Below are 17,541 nucleotides of genomic sequence, written 5' to 3'. Positions count from 1 at the left end.
GAAAACCTGAGATGTATGTGGAGTATTGTCTCCATGAGGGTCTACAAGTCATGAGTCTTATTTTACTGGTGGCCATGTTACAACTTAGAGTGGAGTTGATTTAATATGAATAATGTTCTTTTAAAACTCTTATCTCACTCACGTCAAGTGAGAGGTAAGAAGAGAAGAAAAAGAGATATACTAGGTATTTTAAAATTTAGACAATGTAATGGTTAAAACCGGTGAATCGGTCGAGTTTTGTTGTACAAACAAGTCACCACATGGTCAAAGTGGAAGATAGATGAAAATCAAACATTGACCATGTTGTAAATGTGGCAAAACATTAACCACCAAGCAAGCCATATTTTGCAAAATTCAATACAGGCAATAAAATTTTAGTAGTTTTTTCAATTAATTTTGCAAACTATTCTTTTCATAATAAACTAAAATTTGTAGGGTTAAAAACTATACCCGTCCCTGAACTTTGAGCGAGTTTTGAAAACCGTCCCTCGCCGGAAAATTATCTGAAAATCATCCTCAGACTTTTGAAAACAATATCAACCCGTCCCTCCGGCCACAATAGCTCCGGCAACCACCTTATGTGGCATTCCACATCAATTTTTTTATTAAAATTTAAAAAATTCCTAATTACCCAACACTAAATCTAAACCTTAATCCCTAAACATAAATCCTTAAATCTACACAAAATCAAAATACCAAAATTTGATCCCCTTTTCCCCAATATACACTAACATAATCAACATAAAATAATCATCTGCAATACCCCAAAACCAGAACTTCTTCTCTACCTCTTCATATGCAAGACCCATTGCCCCCAACACCCAGAAATCGCCCCCCAACCTCTTCTTCTGCAATACCCACTGCCACCAACACCCAGAGATTGCCCCCCACTACTGAAACAACCCCAACCCACACTGCCCCCACCTAGAAAACCAACCATAAACCATCATCCAAACCAGAAACAACATCCTCATCATCTTCTTTAGCATTCTTATCACCATCTCATCAACATCTACCCAAAATTGGGGGAAGGGGCCATGAAGAAGAATGAGATTTTTGGGTTTCTAAAGGAGGAGGGATCGGGTTTTTGGGCTTCAAACGCTCGAATCGACTATGTATTCGAGGTGGGGGTTGTGTTGAAGAGAGAAGTTGCTCGCCTCTGATTTACGTTGATGGAAGAAAACAACTTCTGACCTTGATTTTGATCCGTTCCTCCTCTTAGGTGGTGATGGTGAATTTCTGGCCACTGTGGTAGTCCTTGAACAGAAGATCTGCAACCAAAAAAAAATAGAAGATCTTGGTGGGTGGCAGATTTGCGATGGGGGTGAGGTTGGTGGGTGGAGGATGGTGGGTGAAGGAGATGAAGTGAGAAGCGTGAAAATTGTTTCTGGAAGAAGATGAAGTGTTTTTTTTTTTTTGAAAGAGAAGATTTGTTGTTAATTAGTTTTAATTTGGTTTAAAAAAATAGTTTTAAATTTGTTTGATTGAAATTTATATAATTTAATTAGGATAATTTAAATCAAAATAAAAAAATTCCAACTAGATTCATTTATTGATGTGGCAGTGCCACATAGGATCATAGGCTCCACGTAAGCACTCTGGCCGGAGCTATGGTGGCCGGAGGGAGGGTTGATTTTGTTTTTAAAAGTCTGAGGACGGTTCTCAGATAATTTTCCGGCGAGGGACGGTTTTCAAAACTCGCTCAAAGTTCAGGGACGGTTATAGTTTTTAACCCAAATTTGTATTATTATTTTCATGTTGATTATTTCCTTTAAAAAAGTAACATGTTCTTCTTATCTAATTAACTTTTACTAGTTATTTACTTATAAATTCCAAAATGATAATAATTTTAAGGGGTTGTATAAATGACCCTTTGTAAAAATTGGGTTAAATCATCCTTGATGAGGTGTCTCAATAATGTTGTAACATGTGTCTTTATAAATTCCAACTCATTTAGCTTTTCTTTTTATTTTACATTTTTTTTTTGTCAAAAGGCGGGCTTCAGCCCAAAACTAACCAATGAAACCCCTAGGGAACAAAGTCCCGCACATGTCATAAAAGAGATGACTAGAACACTCTGTTGGTGGGTGATCCAAGATCTTTAGTTCCTCAGTTCCTAGCTGGCCCATATGGGATCCGCTACTTGGTTTCCTTCCCGTCAGGAATGCGAGATCTTGACTCTCCAATCCTTAGCAAGGAGCTCCTTAATCAAGCTGATGATAGCAGCACATGAATGTTGCCACTGCTATTTTGGAGTCACCCTCAACCCAAAGGGGGCCCATTTTCCGCTCCCATGCGAGCTCCAGTGCTATGAAGATTGCCTATAATTCAGCCATAAGAATTGAGGTTTTCCCCAGATTCTTATTGAAACCCAGGATCCAGCGCCCCAAGTTGTCCCGGAAAACTCCTCCACACGCAACATTTTGGCATGCGTTGATCAAGGAGCCATCTACGTTGCTCTTGGTCCACCCTTCCTCAGGGGGGTGCCATTTAATTTGTGGAAGCGGACTCGTGCATGAGAGATTTCGTCCCCGCTCGGGTCCCTCCGCTAGTATCATGTCTTACGAAGCCCTTGCCTTGGCTCTATTGAGGACTCCCATATTGGAGAAGGTTGTACCATTGAAGATCCAGTCATTCCTCGCAAGCCAAATGGTGTGAATAACATAATGGAAGAGGAAATCCCATTGGATATCTTGAACCAAGTGGTTTTCAAGGTTTAAGTTCCATTGGAACCATCCTTTCAAGTCACCAGAGAAGAACTGAGTGTGAAGATGAGGGGATAGGAGGTGAAGCCTGATAGGTTTTATCCCGACACAGTCTCGTAGGATGTGGAGCTCTACTTCGCAACTGTCAGAGCAGAGGGGGCAGAGGTCAGACGCTATGTGATGATGCCTTCTACGATGCTCATTAGTCTTCAGGCCTCGCTTCAGGACCAGCCAAAGGAAGCATTGGATTTTGTGAGGACCTGGCCATCGCTAGATAAGCTTCCAGGATCTCTCGTCAGGAGCGCTACCCGCATGGTGGAGATCGTAGGCAGACTTTGTTGTGAAGAGGCAATCGGGCTCTGCAGCCCATGCGATGAAATCCCTACCCAGATTCACCTTCGGTGGAAGGCACCCGGTGATCTTAGAGGCCAGGTTTCGGGGCAGAAGGGACTGTAAAGAGGCACGAATCCATCTCCCCTCATGGTCTAGGAACGAGCAAACCGGGAGCTCGAGTTGATCAATTGGGATCGGGGTAACCACCTCCTCAGCAAGGATTCTGCCAGAAGGTAACCATGGATCCAACATAATTTTTCCACCGAGCCATCTCTGATATTCCACTTACAGCCCTGAATAAATCTGTCCCAAACCTGACAGATTCCAGCCCAGGAATTCGAGTGATTTCTACTTTTGTGGATGATTGGGAGCACGTCCTGACCACAGTTGTATTTGGCGCGCAAGATTTGAACCCATAGAGCATTAGGCTTCGTGATAGGGCCCCAAGCAAGCTTCATAATTAGGGCTTGATTGAAAGCGTACATGTTCTTGATTCCCATTCCCCCCTCCAACTTGGGTTTACAGATTTTGTCCCACGAAACTGAATGGTAACCCTGGCAACCCTCTGCATCCCCCCACACGAAGCGTCTCTGTAGTCTCTCCAATTCCAAGCATACTCCCTCGGGAAGGAGTGGGGTTTTCATGGTATAGGCGGGTAGCGCTGCGACCACCGCCTTTACCAGGGTGGTTCTCCCCGCGAAGGAAAGACAATTCGCTCTCCAAGCACTCAAGCGTTGCTGGAACTTCTCAATGAGGTGGTGGTAGGTCGCCTTCGTCACTCTTTTATGCACCAGGGGCACCCCTAGGTATTTACCCAAGTCAGAGGTCAAGGGAAAACCTGATTGTTGGTGCATGGCTCTAGCTTGTGATGTGGGGTATTCTTGGAGACAAATAACCTTGTTTTTTCCCTGCTGACCCTTTGACCAGAAGCATTGCAAAAAAAGCTAAGGAAATCCAACATGACATTCATCTGCTCTATAGAGGAGTCCCCGAACAACAGGAGGTCATCAGCGAAGAACAAATGAGAGATCTAAGGCCCCGTCTTGGACAGCTTGATCGGCTTCCAAACTTTCGCCTCCACTTTAGCCTGGATCAGGTGCGACAGTCTTTCAATGCATAACACGAAAAGATAAGGGGACAAGGGGTCCCCTTGTCTAATGCCTCGTGAAGGTGTGAACAACTCCGTCTTTTCTCCATTAAAAAGAACATGGAAAGAACATAAAGATACACAATTTAGGATTAGGGAGCAAAAGCCATCAGTCAATCCCAAATCTGTGAGGGTGCTGCCAAGGAAATCCTAAGAGAGGCGATCATAAGCCTTCTCTAGGTCTACCTTAACTGCCATGAACCCTCTCTTGCCCCTCATGGTGCGCATTGTATGAAAGTTTTCCTGAGCAATTATTATATTGTCCGAGCTATGGCGGCCCGGGATGAAACTGCATTGGAAAGGAGCAATGAGGCTACTGAGGTGGTTTTTGAGCCTGTTAGCTATGATCTTGGTGATGATTTTGTAGCTAACGTTGCACATGCTTATAGGCCGGAAGTTCTTCATGGATTGTGGGTTGTCCGTTTTGGGGATGAGCACTAGAAGTGTTTGATTTATGGATTTGACCTTGTGGGGATTTGCCCAAATATCCTGGACGGTGGCACAAAGGGAGGGGCCAATCGTGTCCCACTGACTCTGGTAGAAAACCAGATGAAGCCCATAAACTCCAGGGGCTTTGAAAGGTCCCATCTGGAAGACAGCTTCCTTAATTTCAGCTGTGGAGCAAGGCTCTTGCATCTTGATGAGGTGCTCACGTGGGAGGGAGGGGAAAGCCGCGGACACCAGGAAAGGGGTCCCCTGTCCTTCAGCCGTATAGAGCTTCATGAAGAAATCTCTCGCCATGTCTCTCAGTTCCCCACGGTCTATGATAAGGTCTCCACCATCATTAATAAGCGCTTCAATTTTGTTCCTCTTCCGTCTCACCACAGCCACCGTATGGTAGAAACGGGTGTTACGGTCCCCGAATTTAAACCAATTGCACCGAGATTTCTGAAACCAAAATAATTCTTCCTGTGCCATAATTTCATGATACTTTTTCCATAGTTGCTTCTGGAGGTCCTCCAGAGCCCTGTTATGCCCTCTTGAGAGACTCCGGTCAATCCTTTCTAAGCGGGCCATAATTCGCTTTTTCTTGTGAAAAATATTCCCAAAGTGGGACGAATTCCACTTTGTTACCTTGTGCTGGAAATCGTTAACGGCCACATTCCAGCTTGGAGAGTCAACCCAGGCTTCTTGTACAATCTCCTCAAAGGACGGGTCCGCTAGCCAACCCGCGAAGAAGCGAAACGGTTTATTGGTTCTGGAAGGGATAAGTCCAGTGTTGTGCTGGAGCAGCAGGGGCCTATGGTCGGACTTAAGGCAGGGCAAGTGGAGGATGGAGGCCTCAGGAAACCTTCTTCTCCAGGAATCGTTGCAGAGGCCCCTATTTAGGCGCTGCTTCACCCCTCTGGCCTCCCAAGTATAAGTTGGTCCCTTGAAACCTAAGTCCAGAAGACCGCAATTACTAATGCATTTCGAGAAGTCCTCCATAGATCTTCAGTTTGGAGGTGCTCCCCCTTGTTTCTCGGATGGTGAGGTGTAGGCATTAAAATCGCCCATTAGAAGCCATGGGTCATGAGTGTAGGATGCTAAAGAGCACAGGTTGTCCCATAGAGTCTTCCTCTCGAGCATTTTGGGGCTGCCATAAATGCAAGTGAAAAACCAGGAATCAGCGCCGTCTTTGGGAGACACCTGCAGATGGATGAGCTGGCGCGCTTTAAGCTAACACTCACCCGAAAGGTTAGGTCTTCCTAGAGGACCCAGATTCCACCCGAGAACCCTTCTGCATGCACAAAGTCGTAACAGGGGAAACCTAGCTTCTCCATCACTTTGTTTGCTTTCTGGCCACTGATTCTAGTTTCAACAACCACCAGAATATCCACATGATGTCTGGCTTTAAGGTCTCTAATCAGGAAGGGGAAAATTCTGTCACCTGCCCCACAGACGTTCCATGTTAGGATGTTTAACATAAATAACCCAGATGAGAGGGGGGGTAACTAACCCAGGAAGCCAATTATTGCTTGGGGAATTCCCCATGGTCTCCGAGCGGAGCACCCATAGCTAGCAAGCGATCACACTCCATGCTATCAAGAATCGGAAAATCCGAAAGTTCCTGTGAGGGGAAATGGGGGACCAGAGGTGGCCCTTCATTGCCGGTGTGGTCTGGCGGGCGACGATTATGAACTACAAAACCCTCCGAGGCACCCCGCTCCGTTTCCAAAATTAGGGAAAGAGGAGGAGATGGGGGAGGAGTTCCTGTGTGAGGAAGAGGGAGAGATTTAAGGGGCTGAGTGGTTTGGAAAGGTTCTTATGAGGAGACCTCCCCATTCCCTTGGGTGGGTTTGTCTGGCTGGGAGGCCCAACTAAGCGGGTTAGGCTTCAGAGGGTCTTTTGGGGCTGGCCTGTTGGGTTGCTTTGAGTGCTGGCCCAGGTTTGGGTGGTCTGGGTTAATGCGTTCCACATTAGGGTTTTCTCCGCCACGTGCCGCATGCTTTGCTTTCCTAAGGGAGAAGACATTAGTAGATTGGTGGGCCCTCCTGTCATCAGTGGTATCTCGCTCCGTATCATTGACTTTCCTTCCTCGTACAAGATTTTCTGTTGTCTCCTCTTTGCCATCAATGACGTCATCAGCCAGCGCCCCAAAACGGGATCCATTGACCTTGGGTCCTGGCCCTTGTTTCTGACGTGGGTCAGGGATTGGACCCACCTTCCTGCCTGACCGTTGGACGAGCATCTAAGGGCCAAAGGCCTCCGTTGGTGTTTCCCTCTCCGCCTGGCCCTCCACTAGACCCGTGGTAGCCGCCGGGGCTTGTTCCCTTCCCTACTCCGCCGCGATTTTTCCCTGGCACTGCTCTTTCCGGTGGCCGTACCTCCCACAAGCAAAACACACCAGGTGTAGTCCTTCGTATTCCACCTTGTATTTTCACCGGTGGATTTTAAATTGTGCCACCAACACTTTCCTTAGGTCTACCTCAATGCAGATTCTGGCAAACTTCCCCCTCTCTGGTCTAGTCGGCCCTCGGGAGCCGTCCTTAGCCCAACCCTTCAAGGTGTTCTCGTCTACCTTCAGTACACGCCCAAGCTTCTTCCCTATCCTCCACAGGAGGTGGCGGTCATAGTACTCTACAGGAAGCATGGGAATCCTGATCCACACTGCCACTCTCTTCATTTTGTCTTCGAAGGGAAAGAATTCCGGCCGCCATTTTTGTATCACAAGGTAATGGCCCGAGATGATCCATGGGTCTTCCATGAAGACCCTGTTATAATCCACCATTTGGGAGAAACAGATTAGAAAGTAGTCATTTTCTATGTCTATAATCTCCATTGACCCACCAGGTTTCCATAGGGTAAGCAAGCGTGAGTTCAGCATTCTCAGACTGATACGTTTACCTAGTAGCTTCACTATTATGGAGGAGCTCCAAGCCTTACAAGCTGTTTTCCGCTATTCCTTGGTGACCACCACCTCCGGGCACAGGGGGTCGTCCTCTGTTTGCTCTTCTTCATCAGAAGAGTCATCATCGTCGTCCACCAGCGGATCCTGCTGCTCGTCTTCGGAGTCCGAGAGATTGGCCCCGGAGTTGCCATTGATGCCTAGGCACGCGTCTTTGTAGGAGAAGGGCTTGCTTCTCTTCTCACTTGTACTCGATTGTGTTTCAGCTACCATATCATCAGCCTCACAAGTGGCATCACCCGTGGTATCCGTTTTTGCCTTCTTAGTAGGGGTGCACATGGGCCGGGTCAACCCAATAAATCCATCAAACCCAATCCGATCAAATGGTAAAAATGCGGGTTGGATTGGACAAACGGGTCAATCGGATGGATTTTATTACGATCCAATCATCTTTGGATCGGATATCGAATTCCGTAATAATCCATCCAACCCAACCCGAAATCTAATCATGTAATAATAATATATTATTTAATATATTTTTTTTAATAATTTTAATTTTTACCTAACCTGTTAGTATGGTATGTAATTTATGGAGACTTGGAGTTCTACTATTTAAGTGATCTTTAGGAGACTTCAAGACTAATTTGTTTATAATTACTTGTCATATTTAAAAACTTGAAGTACTTGTTTAGTTATGTGTTGTTGTATAGATGTGTGTTGACAGTAGTTATGAACTTATGATGTAATCGCATGTTAGAGACTTGAACTAGTTGTTTTTTAATATTTTTTAATATTTTAGATTTATTTTTATTTTCATATAACGATCCAATCAATCCATCCAAACCAACCCGAAGATTGTCGGGTTGGGTTGGTTCAGATTCGTAGGTGAAAATTCACAAAATCCAACCCAACCCAACCCAAACAGTTTTGATCGGTTCGGGTCCTGATTAACTTGAAAATCCATCCAACCCAACCCATGTGCAACCCTACTTCTTAGTACTCATAGCTACTTGGTCTCATTCCTCCTGCGTCAGTGCCTCCCGGCGGCGGTCAGAGGTCTCCATGCACTCAACCACTAAAACCCTAGCAGAGCTCTAGAGAGAGAATCCAGTGTAGAAAATTATTATTTTAAACTTTACTACATTTTCTTAATATTAGTTGTATTAAATTATCTATTTACACAATCAATCAAACAATTTTGATAATAACACAGAAGTCTTTTTCCCAAAAAATAACTAAGAACCCTAATCCCAATTTTTCCACCTTTCTGGGTTTTTTTTTTTTTTTGACAAATGGGTCTTCTTCTTTATTGGCTCTTGAATTGGTGCAACTAAAAGATATGCCAATACAATTGGAAATATGAGAAATCCATACCCTCCCTAGAAGAAATAGTTGTTGTATCTCCCACCGGCTATCTCCACAAGGAGAATAGCATAACCGTAAATGCGTGTTTTTGTGTCCGTTTCCCCTATTGCATACTATGGTTATCAATCAACAACATTAACTTACAAAAAATGCATCTACTATAAGAGTTTGGGCAAGACTGTTATTCTCAAAGTAATTATAGACTAATATAATGAGTGAACAAAGAAGGCGCGAAAGAAAACTGGGAGATTAGGGATTCTCTGTTTTCTTTTTCTGAAAAGAATTTCTATGTTATTATACTACTCTCTTCGTTCCATTTTATAAGAAACACTTTAGAATTGATTAGTTCATTGTGCAGTTAAAATGAATATTAATAAAATATAAAAGAAATAGAATAACTAAAATGAGTTGAAATTTATAAAGACACATGTTACAATATTATTGGAACACCTCATCAAGGGTGATTTAATCCAATTTTTATCAAGAGTCATTTAGACAACCTAATTTTAAATTTAGTATAAACTTATTAACAATGTTTTTTAATTCACATCGAGTTAAGTAATTCATTTCGTAGCTCATGACCCACTTATAACTCATTAATCAGTATTCTAACTATGTCAATTATCAGTCCAAATTTTAAAACATTGTATACAACATATGATTTAATAGAAAAAGGAAAAAAGAAAAGAAAAAGTGAGTCGAAATGAAATGATTGAGAAAATGAATTTCAAATAAATCAAGGCAAATGGTGTTATTGGTGTTTGACACAACATATATAACTCTTAATTTCCGACAATGATAGACAAACACTCAAACAATGCAAACTATCCTTAGACACCCCAATTTTATGACGTTTTTTTTACTGTCAGTATACTTCGTAACCGCCATAAAAGTGAGTGTCTGGTAGTGATTTCCACCGCTCAACTTAGACAGAAAAGAAGAGAGAGAGTTAAAAAAGTAAAATTGGCAGCACCAACTGTACACATAACTAACCGCCATTAGTGTAGACGTTGCAGCAGCGTGAACCATGAGATGAGATGTTTGATTCTTCTACTCATTTCCCTCTCTTTTCATCTCCATCATCCTTAACCAATTTCTCAATTCCATTCCATGATTCTTCTTCTTCTTCTTCTTCATCGAATCCCTTCGATTTCCTCCACCAAACTCCATTAATTTCCCCGTCGAAATGTGGCGCCGGAGCTATCTCCGATTGTCGGAACTCCACCGCGGAGCTTCACGTTTAGGGTTAGGGTTTCCGACACGATCGTCCTCGACTCAGCCGGGGAAGCGGTTCGCGGCGCTGTGGGGCAACGGTGATCACGGCAGGTTGGGCCTCGGCAGCTTGGAATCTCAATGGAGGCCCGCCGTTTGCTCCGCCTTCCTCAACCACTCTCCTCAAGCCATTGCTTGCGGCGGTGCTCACACGCTCTTCTTAACAGGTTCACCTCTTCAATTATCCAATTCATTATTCTTCAGTTTTTTCTAAAGTAAGAGATTGGTAGCTATGCTTGGTAGTATTGAGTCCACAAAATTATTCTTCAGTGAGAATTTGAATTACCAGCAATTGGGAAAAACTAGATAAAATGATGGAAGAACAAAGCAAATGCCCTTGTGAAGATAAGAGTAGCAGTATTGAATTAGTTCATTTGGTTTAACTGCAACCAAATTAACTGTACTGTAATGTTGTTGAGCTTCTGGGAATTTTGCAAGACTGAAATGGGAGGGTCTTTTTTAATTTTTATTTATTTATTTATTTAGATGGATGTAGATTGACTTGGAGGTTTCTAGTTTGTGTTAGTTAGTAACTGCTTTCTTTATGCTACTGGATGGCTATAATGTGACAGTCTTTGAAATTGGTGATGACTGTTTGAAGACTCTCGGAATAGGGGCTTACGAATTGTCCTCCTTTCACAGACAATGGATGCGTTTACGCTGCTGGTCTCAATGATTGTGGACAGCTTGGTACATCGGAGAGTGTGAACTACTCTCTGGTATGAATTCTTCGCCTTTTCACCTCCATTTTTGTTGAGTGAACTTGTCACATTTGCAATATATTGTTGTTTTGTCCATTGTTGATGAGTGTATTCCCGTTAGAAATTACGAGGAAATATATTGTTTGCAATTTCTATAATTGGGATGTTTCCTTTAACTCTCCATGTTGTTGCAGGAGCCACTTCAAGTTTTAGGACATGAGAAGAATATTGTGCATATTTCAGCTGGTTATAATCATTCTTGTGCGGTAACAGGTCTGTGCTTATGCACTCTATTATCATCTATGTCAATAATAGCTTCCCTTGGCCCTTCATCACTTTTCTTTGAAGTCGGCTGACTCCCCCCCCCCCTTTAGAATAGCTTAAATTCTTTTAGGATACAGGGAATGAAAGATAAATGTCGTATCTTTAGAAATCAGTTGTTGAACACACTTCCGTTAATTAAACTTAATCTAATGGCAGGTTAACTAAGAAACTATTGTTCAAAACCATATACTATTTTTATATAAAAATATTAATGCCTACTGTTTGCAGTTCTGTATTTAGTGTAGTAACTTGTAGTTTGGATTGTTGATAAACAATTTTCTAAAAGTTGGTTGTTTTAATTTATGGTAAGCTTCAAGGTTGCTCTGCAAGGAGATTCCACAAAAGAATTTCATGCAGAAGTTTGAGTTCAATATCTATTTAGATAATATAGGATCTGGCATTTGATACATACTGTTTTGGCGTATATAGATTCGATTTAGGAGGCTGCTTAGGGGCGCTTGCATTATTTTTGTTTATTCCTTATTAAAATTTAAAACCATTATTTGTTAATACATTTGACCTTCTGAATTTCTGCAAATTCTTTATTTCTTATTTCTAAAAAGCATTTTCTCTCTTCCCCTCACTCTTGTTTCTTACTTTTGTAGTGGATGGAGAACTATATATGTGGGGAAAGAATACTAATGGGCAGCTTGGACTCGGAAAAAGTAAGAAATAGACTGTGTATTAACATGTAATATATGTAGAGTGTTTTCCCTTGAGCCTGGTAATATTATATGAACTTTTTTAAAACTGGATACTCCTAATAGCAGGAGCTTTAAAGATGGTAAAAAGAAGTTGGCTGATGGCAGCTACTTTTTTATATAATGCTGTTTTGCTGACATGTAGGAGCTCCAAACATAGTTCATTTGCCAACTAAAGTGGAATACTTGGATGGAATCACCATTAAAATGGCTGCTTTGGGTGCTGAGCACTCATTGGTTATTAGTGGTATGCAATAGACAGATCTTCATAAGTTATATTGTATTAGTTGCTGACATTGATTTATTTGTTTTTTCCTTTTAAATTTTTCTTGTATTTAGCTGCATTCTTTACCTAGTTTTTCAGTTACTTAGGATTAGGATCATCTTGTTTGTGGATTAGAAAAATGCTAGCAACACTCTCTCATTGATTGGTTGAATCCATGTGGAGTCCACTAAAAATATGGGTCCCACTTCCAATGTAATGAGACCCATGTGAATTTCAACTGGTCAATGAGAGAGTGTTAAAGTGAGTGTTGCTAGCACTCCTCTTGTGGAATGAAGGGCAGATGCATATAATAAAAAAATCGTCATGTCATGAAGTATAAGGTAAAAGTGGGAAAAAATTGTAGGATGTGCTTTGTTTTGAATGTGAAAGAATTAATGATTTTGAAAATTGAAAGAAATATTGCAGTTTTTAGGTCACAGCGATTCCAAAATGTTGCAATCAAGCAAATTTTTTCACAATCTTAATACAATACTCGAGCAAAAACATAGCATATTTACAATTTTTGATTTTGACGATCATACTGCTTTCTCTGACTTCCTCATAGCAAGCATGACTTGGTATTGTACCTAAATAATCTTAACATGTTCTCAATTTGGTTCTATCTTTACTAGATGGTGGAGAAGCCTTCAGTTGGGGCATGGGAGTGTCTGGTAGACTTGGTCATGGTCATGAGTCGAGCTTACTAGGATTCTTCAAAACTTACAGGTTTTGTCCCTTCTTTTTGTGTATAACTGTTAACTACATTAATTTGTACTTTTATTCATTTTATTTCTTACTTAAGTCGTGCTTATGAATAAGAAGTCTTTAAGAAAAAATCAAGTATGCAAGCATGGTTTCTATATTTGTTATTTGATATACTGGAAGAGAGCTGCGTTGACTAGGAATCTTTGAAACTTTTCCATATTATTCGATTTCTGTGGATATATATTAATGTATATTTTAAAATCGTGCAGTGAGTACACCCCGAGGCTTATAAGAGATCTTGAGGGAATCAAGGTGTGATGAACTTAATGTCTTCTTGTTTCTACTTTATGATCTGCAAACTTATAATTTTGAATTCTATTTCTTTGGCCCCATTCTGGAAATATGTTTAGGTAAAATATGTAGCTGCTGGGATGCTAAGTTCGGCTTGTACTGATGGTACTCGATAGTCTATTATCTTTCTCTATTTTCTCGTAACAAACCATGGTTGTACTCAGCAATCAGCAAGGAATTAATCATTGATTTTGGCTCTTCCTTCGTGTAATTGTTGCAGAAAATGGTTCTGTTTTTATATTCGGAGAAAGAGGGATTGACAAGTTGGTAAGTAGCTCAACCAGTCGCAATTATTATTATTATTATTATTATTATTATTATTATTATTACTTAACTCTATTATCAACTGGTTTTATTGACAAGTGCTTTATTCAATCAAAATATTCAGTGTATGAAGGAGACGAGCGATGCAACAAAACCATCCTTGATTAGTAAACTTCCATACTCGGAAGAAGTTTCTTGTGGTGGCTATCACACCTGTGTCTTGACAAGTAATTCATCAGTTTTTAGCCTAACGCAAGTTTTTTGTGACAATTTATTTACTGCTTCATTCTATTTATTGTTTTTCTATAGATTCCGGTGAGCTTTATACTTGGGGTTCAAATGAAAATGGCTGTCTTGGTATAGGGTATGTTCTTAATTTTCATTTTTTGCATTTACATTCCTTTCTGCTTCTAAATACCATTGTGTTCATTCTTACTGTCATTTTTATGTAGTTCACCAGAAGCCATTCATCTACCTGAAAAGGTGCAAGGTCCTTTCATGAAATCTTCTGTTAGCCAGGTTTCTTGTGGTTGGAAACATACAGCAGCCATTTCTGGTATGTTCTTGCCTTCAATAGAAAAGAAGAATTTTTTTGCAATTGTATACTTATTTTTTTGTCAATTTAATGCAAAGGCAGATTTGTCCTTTTTATTATTGTAAAATAATAATTCTATTGAGATAGAGAAGATGATTACAAAAGGTTAGGAGGATAAGTGATCCTCCTTAAAAGTGATATAAGAAACACACTAGGAGACCAAAAAAAATATTAAATATCTATAAAGCAAAGCTACCAATCCTTCAACATATCTGTATGGGAAACCTCTTTAGGACGTGTTTTTACATCAATTAGATGCCAACTATGTTTATCTAATTCCAAATGAACTCTTCGCAAAAATAATGATAGTGTCGCAGCCAACCCCTGATTCGCCACGCTCCGCCGCTATAGCGCCGCAATAGCCCGCTATTGACAACCCTGGTCAGGATATCAGGACGGACTTTTATTTCAATTCATAAGAGTTCCGTTCACGTTTTATCTCGAAGTAAGTGCTAACATGAAACATCCATTTGCACGGGTGTCAATGAGTATCTAAACATAGCTAGAAAAGTTCATTTATAAGTAGAATGAAGCACTTAATTATTGTAGGAGCAAGCACAAAGTCTCATCAAGAACATTCTGAAAGGAATTTGATGTGCTGAAAAGAATTTTGATATAAAGAAGTTGACGATCAAAGAATTTTGATACAAAGAAATGGGCGATCATTATCTTGCTAGAGAAAAATGGTCTGATTTGGAAGGCTAAGAGTAGTCCTTACTCATAGCAAGATATTAAAGGGCCGTGGAATACAGAAGAAAATTGCTATCCAGGTATCAGACTTGTGATTCACTAATTTCAGGAGACAGCGAATACATGCTAGTGAACATAAAACACCTAAACTCCCAAGAAATTTAACAGTGTCAAGTTAAATCACATTAATAGACCTGAAGTATAATTGTAGTCTACCTACAGTCCTCTGTGAAACTAGGATTGCTAAAGTACCCCTACAGTCCTCTATCTTCATGTTATAATGCTTCTTAGACCTGTAATGTAAGCAGTTAGCAAACTGAATTTCTATACAGGAATGAGATGGTGTGAACTCAAAAACTAATGATCTGTTTCTTGCCACCTGGAAAAACTCCATGCTTCTTAATTCCAGTATTTGTTGATGGCATATTTAGTTTCATTTTAAACATCAAAATTGCTTTTCACTGCATGTAAACTGGCATATCAGGATGAACTTTTTCCATCTTTCTTTTAGGCAGTATCTATTTTAGTTGATTTAATTTTTAACATGCTCTCACTCAGTGATGGATCCAGAACTTTTGGATTGTGGGGGCAATTTTTTTTTTTATCTTAAGCAAACTTTTCCTATAGCCGATAGACGCAATACTAATTTCTAGCTTCATAATCAACGCACTAAGTTGTAGAGTCTGATCAATAAATTTTCCATTCATAGTATGTTAAATGTTAACATTAAAGAGATAAAAATGTAGAATCAAATAAAAGTATAATTAATATATTAAAGACAATACATCATGATCATAATTAGAGGAAAAAAATCATCATCGGGGCAATTAATATTTAATAGTAGTAGAATCAGTATATGTTAGAGACAATCAATATATTATACAACATATGGGAGGAAAATCAAAATTCTCGTGGGGGCATTTGCCCCCATATGACAATACATGCATCCGTTCCTGCTCTCACTTGTAAGAAAAAGATTGTACTTGATGTTTATACTGTATTAGTTCCAAAAGAAAATGTTTTTAATGCTGTTATTTATCCTGGAAGTTTTCATTAACTTTCAGAAGGGAGAGTTTTCACATGGGGTTGGGGAGGTTCCAATGGGACTTTCTCTGTAGATGGACATTCCTCAGGTGGACAACTGGTATGCTTCTACTTCTCATACAATTTGTAATTTCTTGTATTATTAGAAACTTATCAGGAGCAGCAGGTTATATTCTATAACGATACACGGACGACAAAATAGAACCAATAACTTAATATATAACCAGACATCATTACTAATTGTGACTTTCTATGAATATATAATCCTGCGCATATAAACATAGAAGTTTTCGCTTAACAAATTTAAGACTACATTTCAGTAGTGGAGTGAGCAGTCTGCTTGGTTAGACTGGTGCATTTCTTAAATAAATAGATTGGTCTTTGGCCCTTAATTTTGTTAATTGTACAATCCTCTTCAATGCACGACTATAGATGAAGTTTATGCTTTCAAACTCAGGGACATGGATCTGATGTGGACTACATATGTCCTGCAAGAGTTTGTTTTGGAGAAGACGTGAATGCATTGCAAGTTTCATGTGGCTTCAATCATACAGGTGCTATACTTGAATATACATAGGTTTGGCTACTGCGGAATTTCATATTTATCTGCTGCTCAAGAAGAAAATCCAAGATACTTGATTGGTCGCCCCATGCATCTTCTATACATCACCATATATTATAAATATATACATTTTCCAGCCCATCCAAGAGGCTCTAGGACATTGCGGCATGTCTAAATTGAGGCATATATTAACCACTGTTGTATTATATCATTCTTTTCATAGGAAAACACCCAGACACATGTCTGCAAATAAAACTTTTTTGATGTACAAAACTTGTGTAAAGGAAGAGTACTGCTCCATAAATAAAACTTTTTGCATGGGAATGATGGTAGAAATGATTCATAACTTCTTTGATTTTTATTTTATTTTTTGGCTTAGTTATGGAATAAAAGTACAGGCTTATGTCATTTGCTCTGTTCACCGTGAAAAACGCAATGATATGAGGCTATGTTATGTATCTTGTTAATTGTCACCCTATGTGTAGTCGTAGATGTTTCTGTACCATAACTGAAAAAGCACCATCCTCTTCTATTTATATGTTGTCTGTGGTACATTGATGTTTGCTTCTGCAATACGTCACTGAAGGCATTTATATTATGTGATTGGGAATTCCAGTAACATGCTACGGCGTTGAGATAGATTTCAATATTATATTGTAGTTCGTTCTTTATGCTCTGTTTGGCTAGCAAGATGGAGGGGAGCAAGTAATACTAAATGACAGTAGTTAGAAGCCTTGACCCTTTTTTACCAGTAAAGCCTATTTGGATGAGAATATTGATGTTTGGAAGTCATTTTACAGAATTGATTTCATACCCAGAAGCAATTATGGTAGAAGCCCGAGAGTAGTAGTTTATGTGTTGAACATAGTTAATTGTGGTTGAGATTTTACAATTGCATTTCACATTGCCCAACAAAAGTTCACTTTTTTTTTAAAAAGTATGTCCAAATATAAATTACTTCATTTTCAACTCATTTTTACTATAATACTTGAACTCACGACCTGTTTAGAGGCATGTCAAGCATGATATGTGCTACTGTCTCTTTTGGTTTTGTCCAGAAATCAACTAAATCGTGCTAGTCGTGCCTCCATCTATCCTATGTAATAGCACTGCTGTTATAATCAATTCTACCAAAATCAATTGTGACAAACTTCAATCCAAACTCGTACCTAATGATAGGAATGGGAAT

The 17,541-nt window shown here is 40.0% G+C and overlaps 1 protein-coding gene across 1 annotated transcript; it reads left to right on the top strand.

The window, feature by feature from the left end:
* Positions 1-9,864: 9,864 nt before the first annotated feature.
* On the top strand, positions 9,865-16,679 carry LOC130714629 (ultraviolet-B receptor UVR8). The gene is made up of 14 exons (XM_057564545.1): positions 9,865-10,317; positions 10,793-10,869; positions 11,046-11,124; positions 11,781-11,840; positions 12,022-12,123; positions 12,774-12,867; positions 13,116-13,158; positions 13,257-13,302; positions 13,418-13,464; positions 13,586-13,688; positions 13,771-13,825; positions 13,914-14,017; positions 15,811-15,890; positions 16,248-16,679. Exons 1-14 carry the CDS (start codon positions 10,065-10,067, stop codon positions 16,365-16,367), a joined length of 1,263 nt encoding a protein of 420 aa, XP_057420528.1. The 5' UTR covers positions 9,865-10,064; the 3' UTR covers positions 16,368-16,679.
* Positions 16,680-17,541: the final 862 nt, after the last annotated feature.

Source organism: Lotus japonicus, chromosome 1 (genome assembly GCF_012489685.1).
Source record: "Lotus japonicus ecotype B-129 chromosome 1, LjGifu_v1.2".
NCBI classification, from domain to species: Eukaryota; Viridiplantae; Streptophyta; class Magnoliopsida; order Fabales; family Fabaceae; genus Lotus; species Lotus japonicus.
This window is presented reverse-complemented; position numbering and strand designations above follow the sequence as displayed.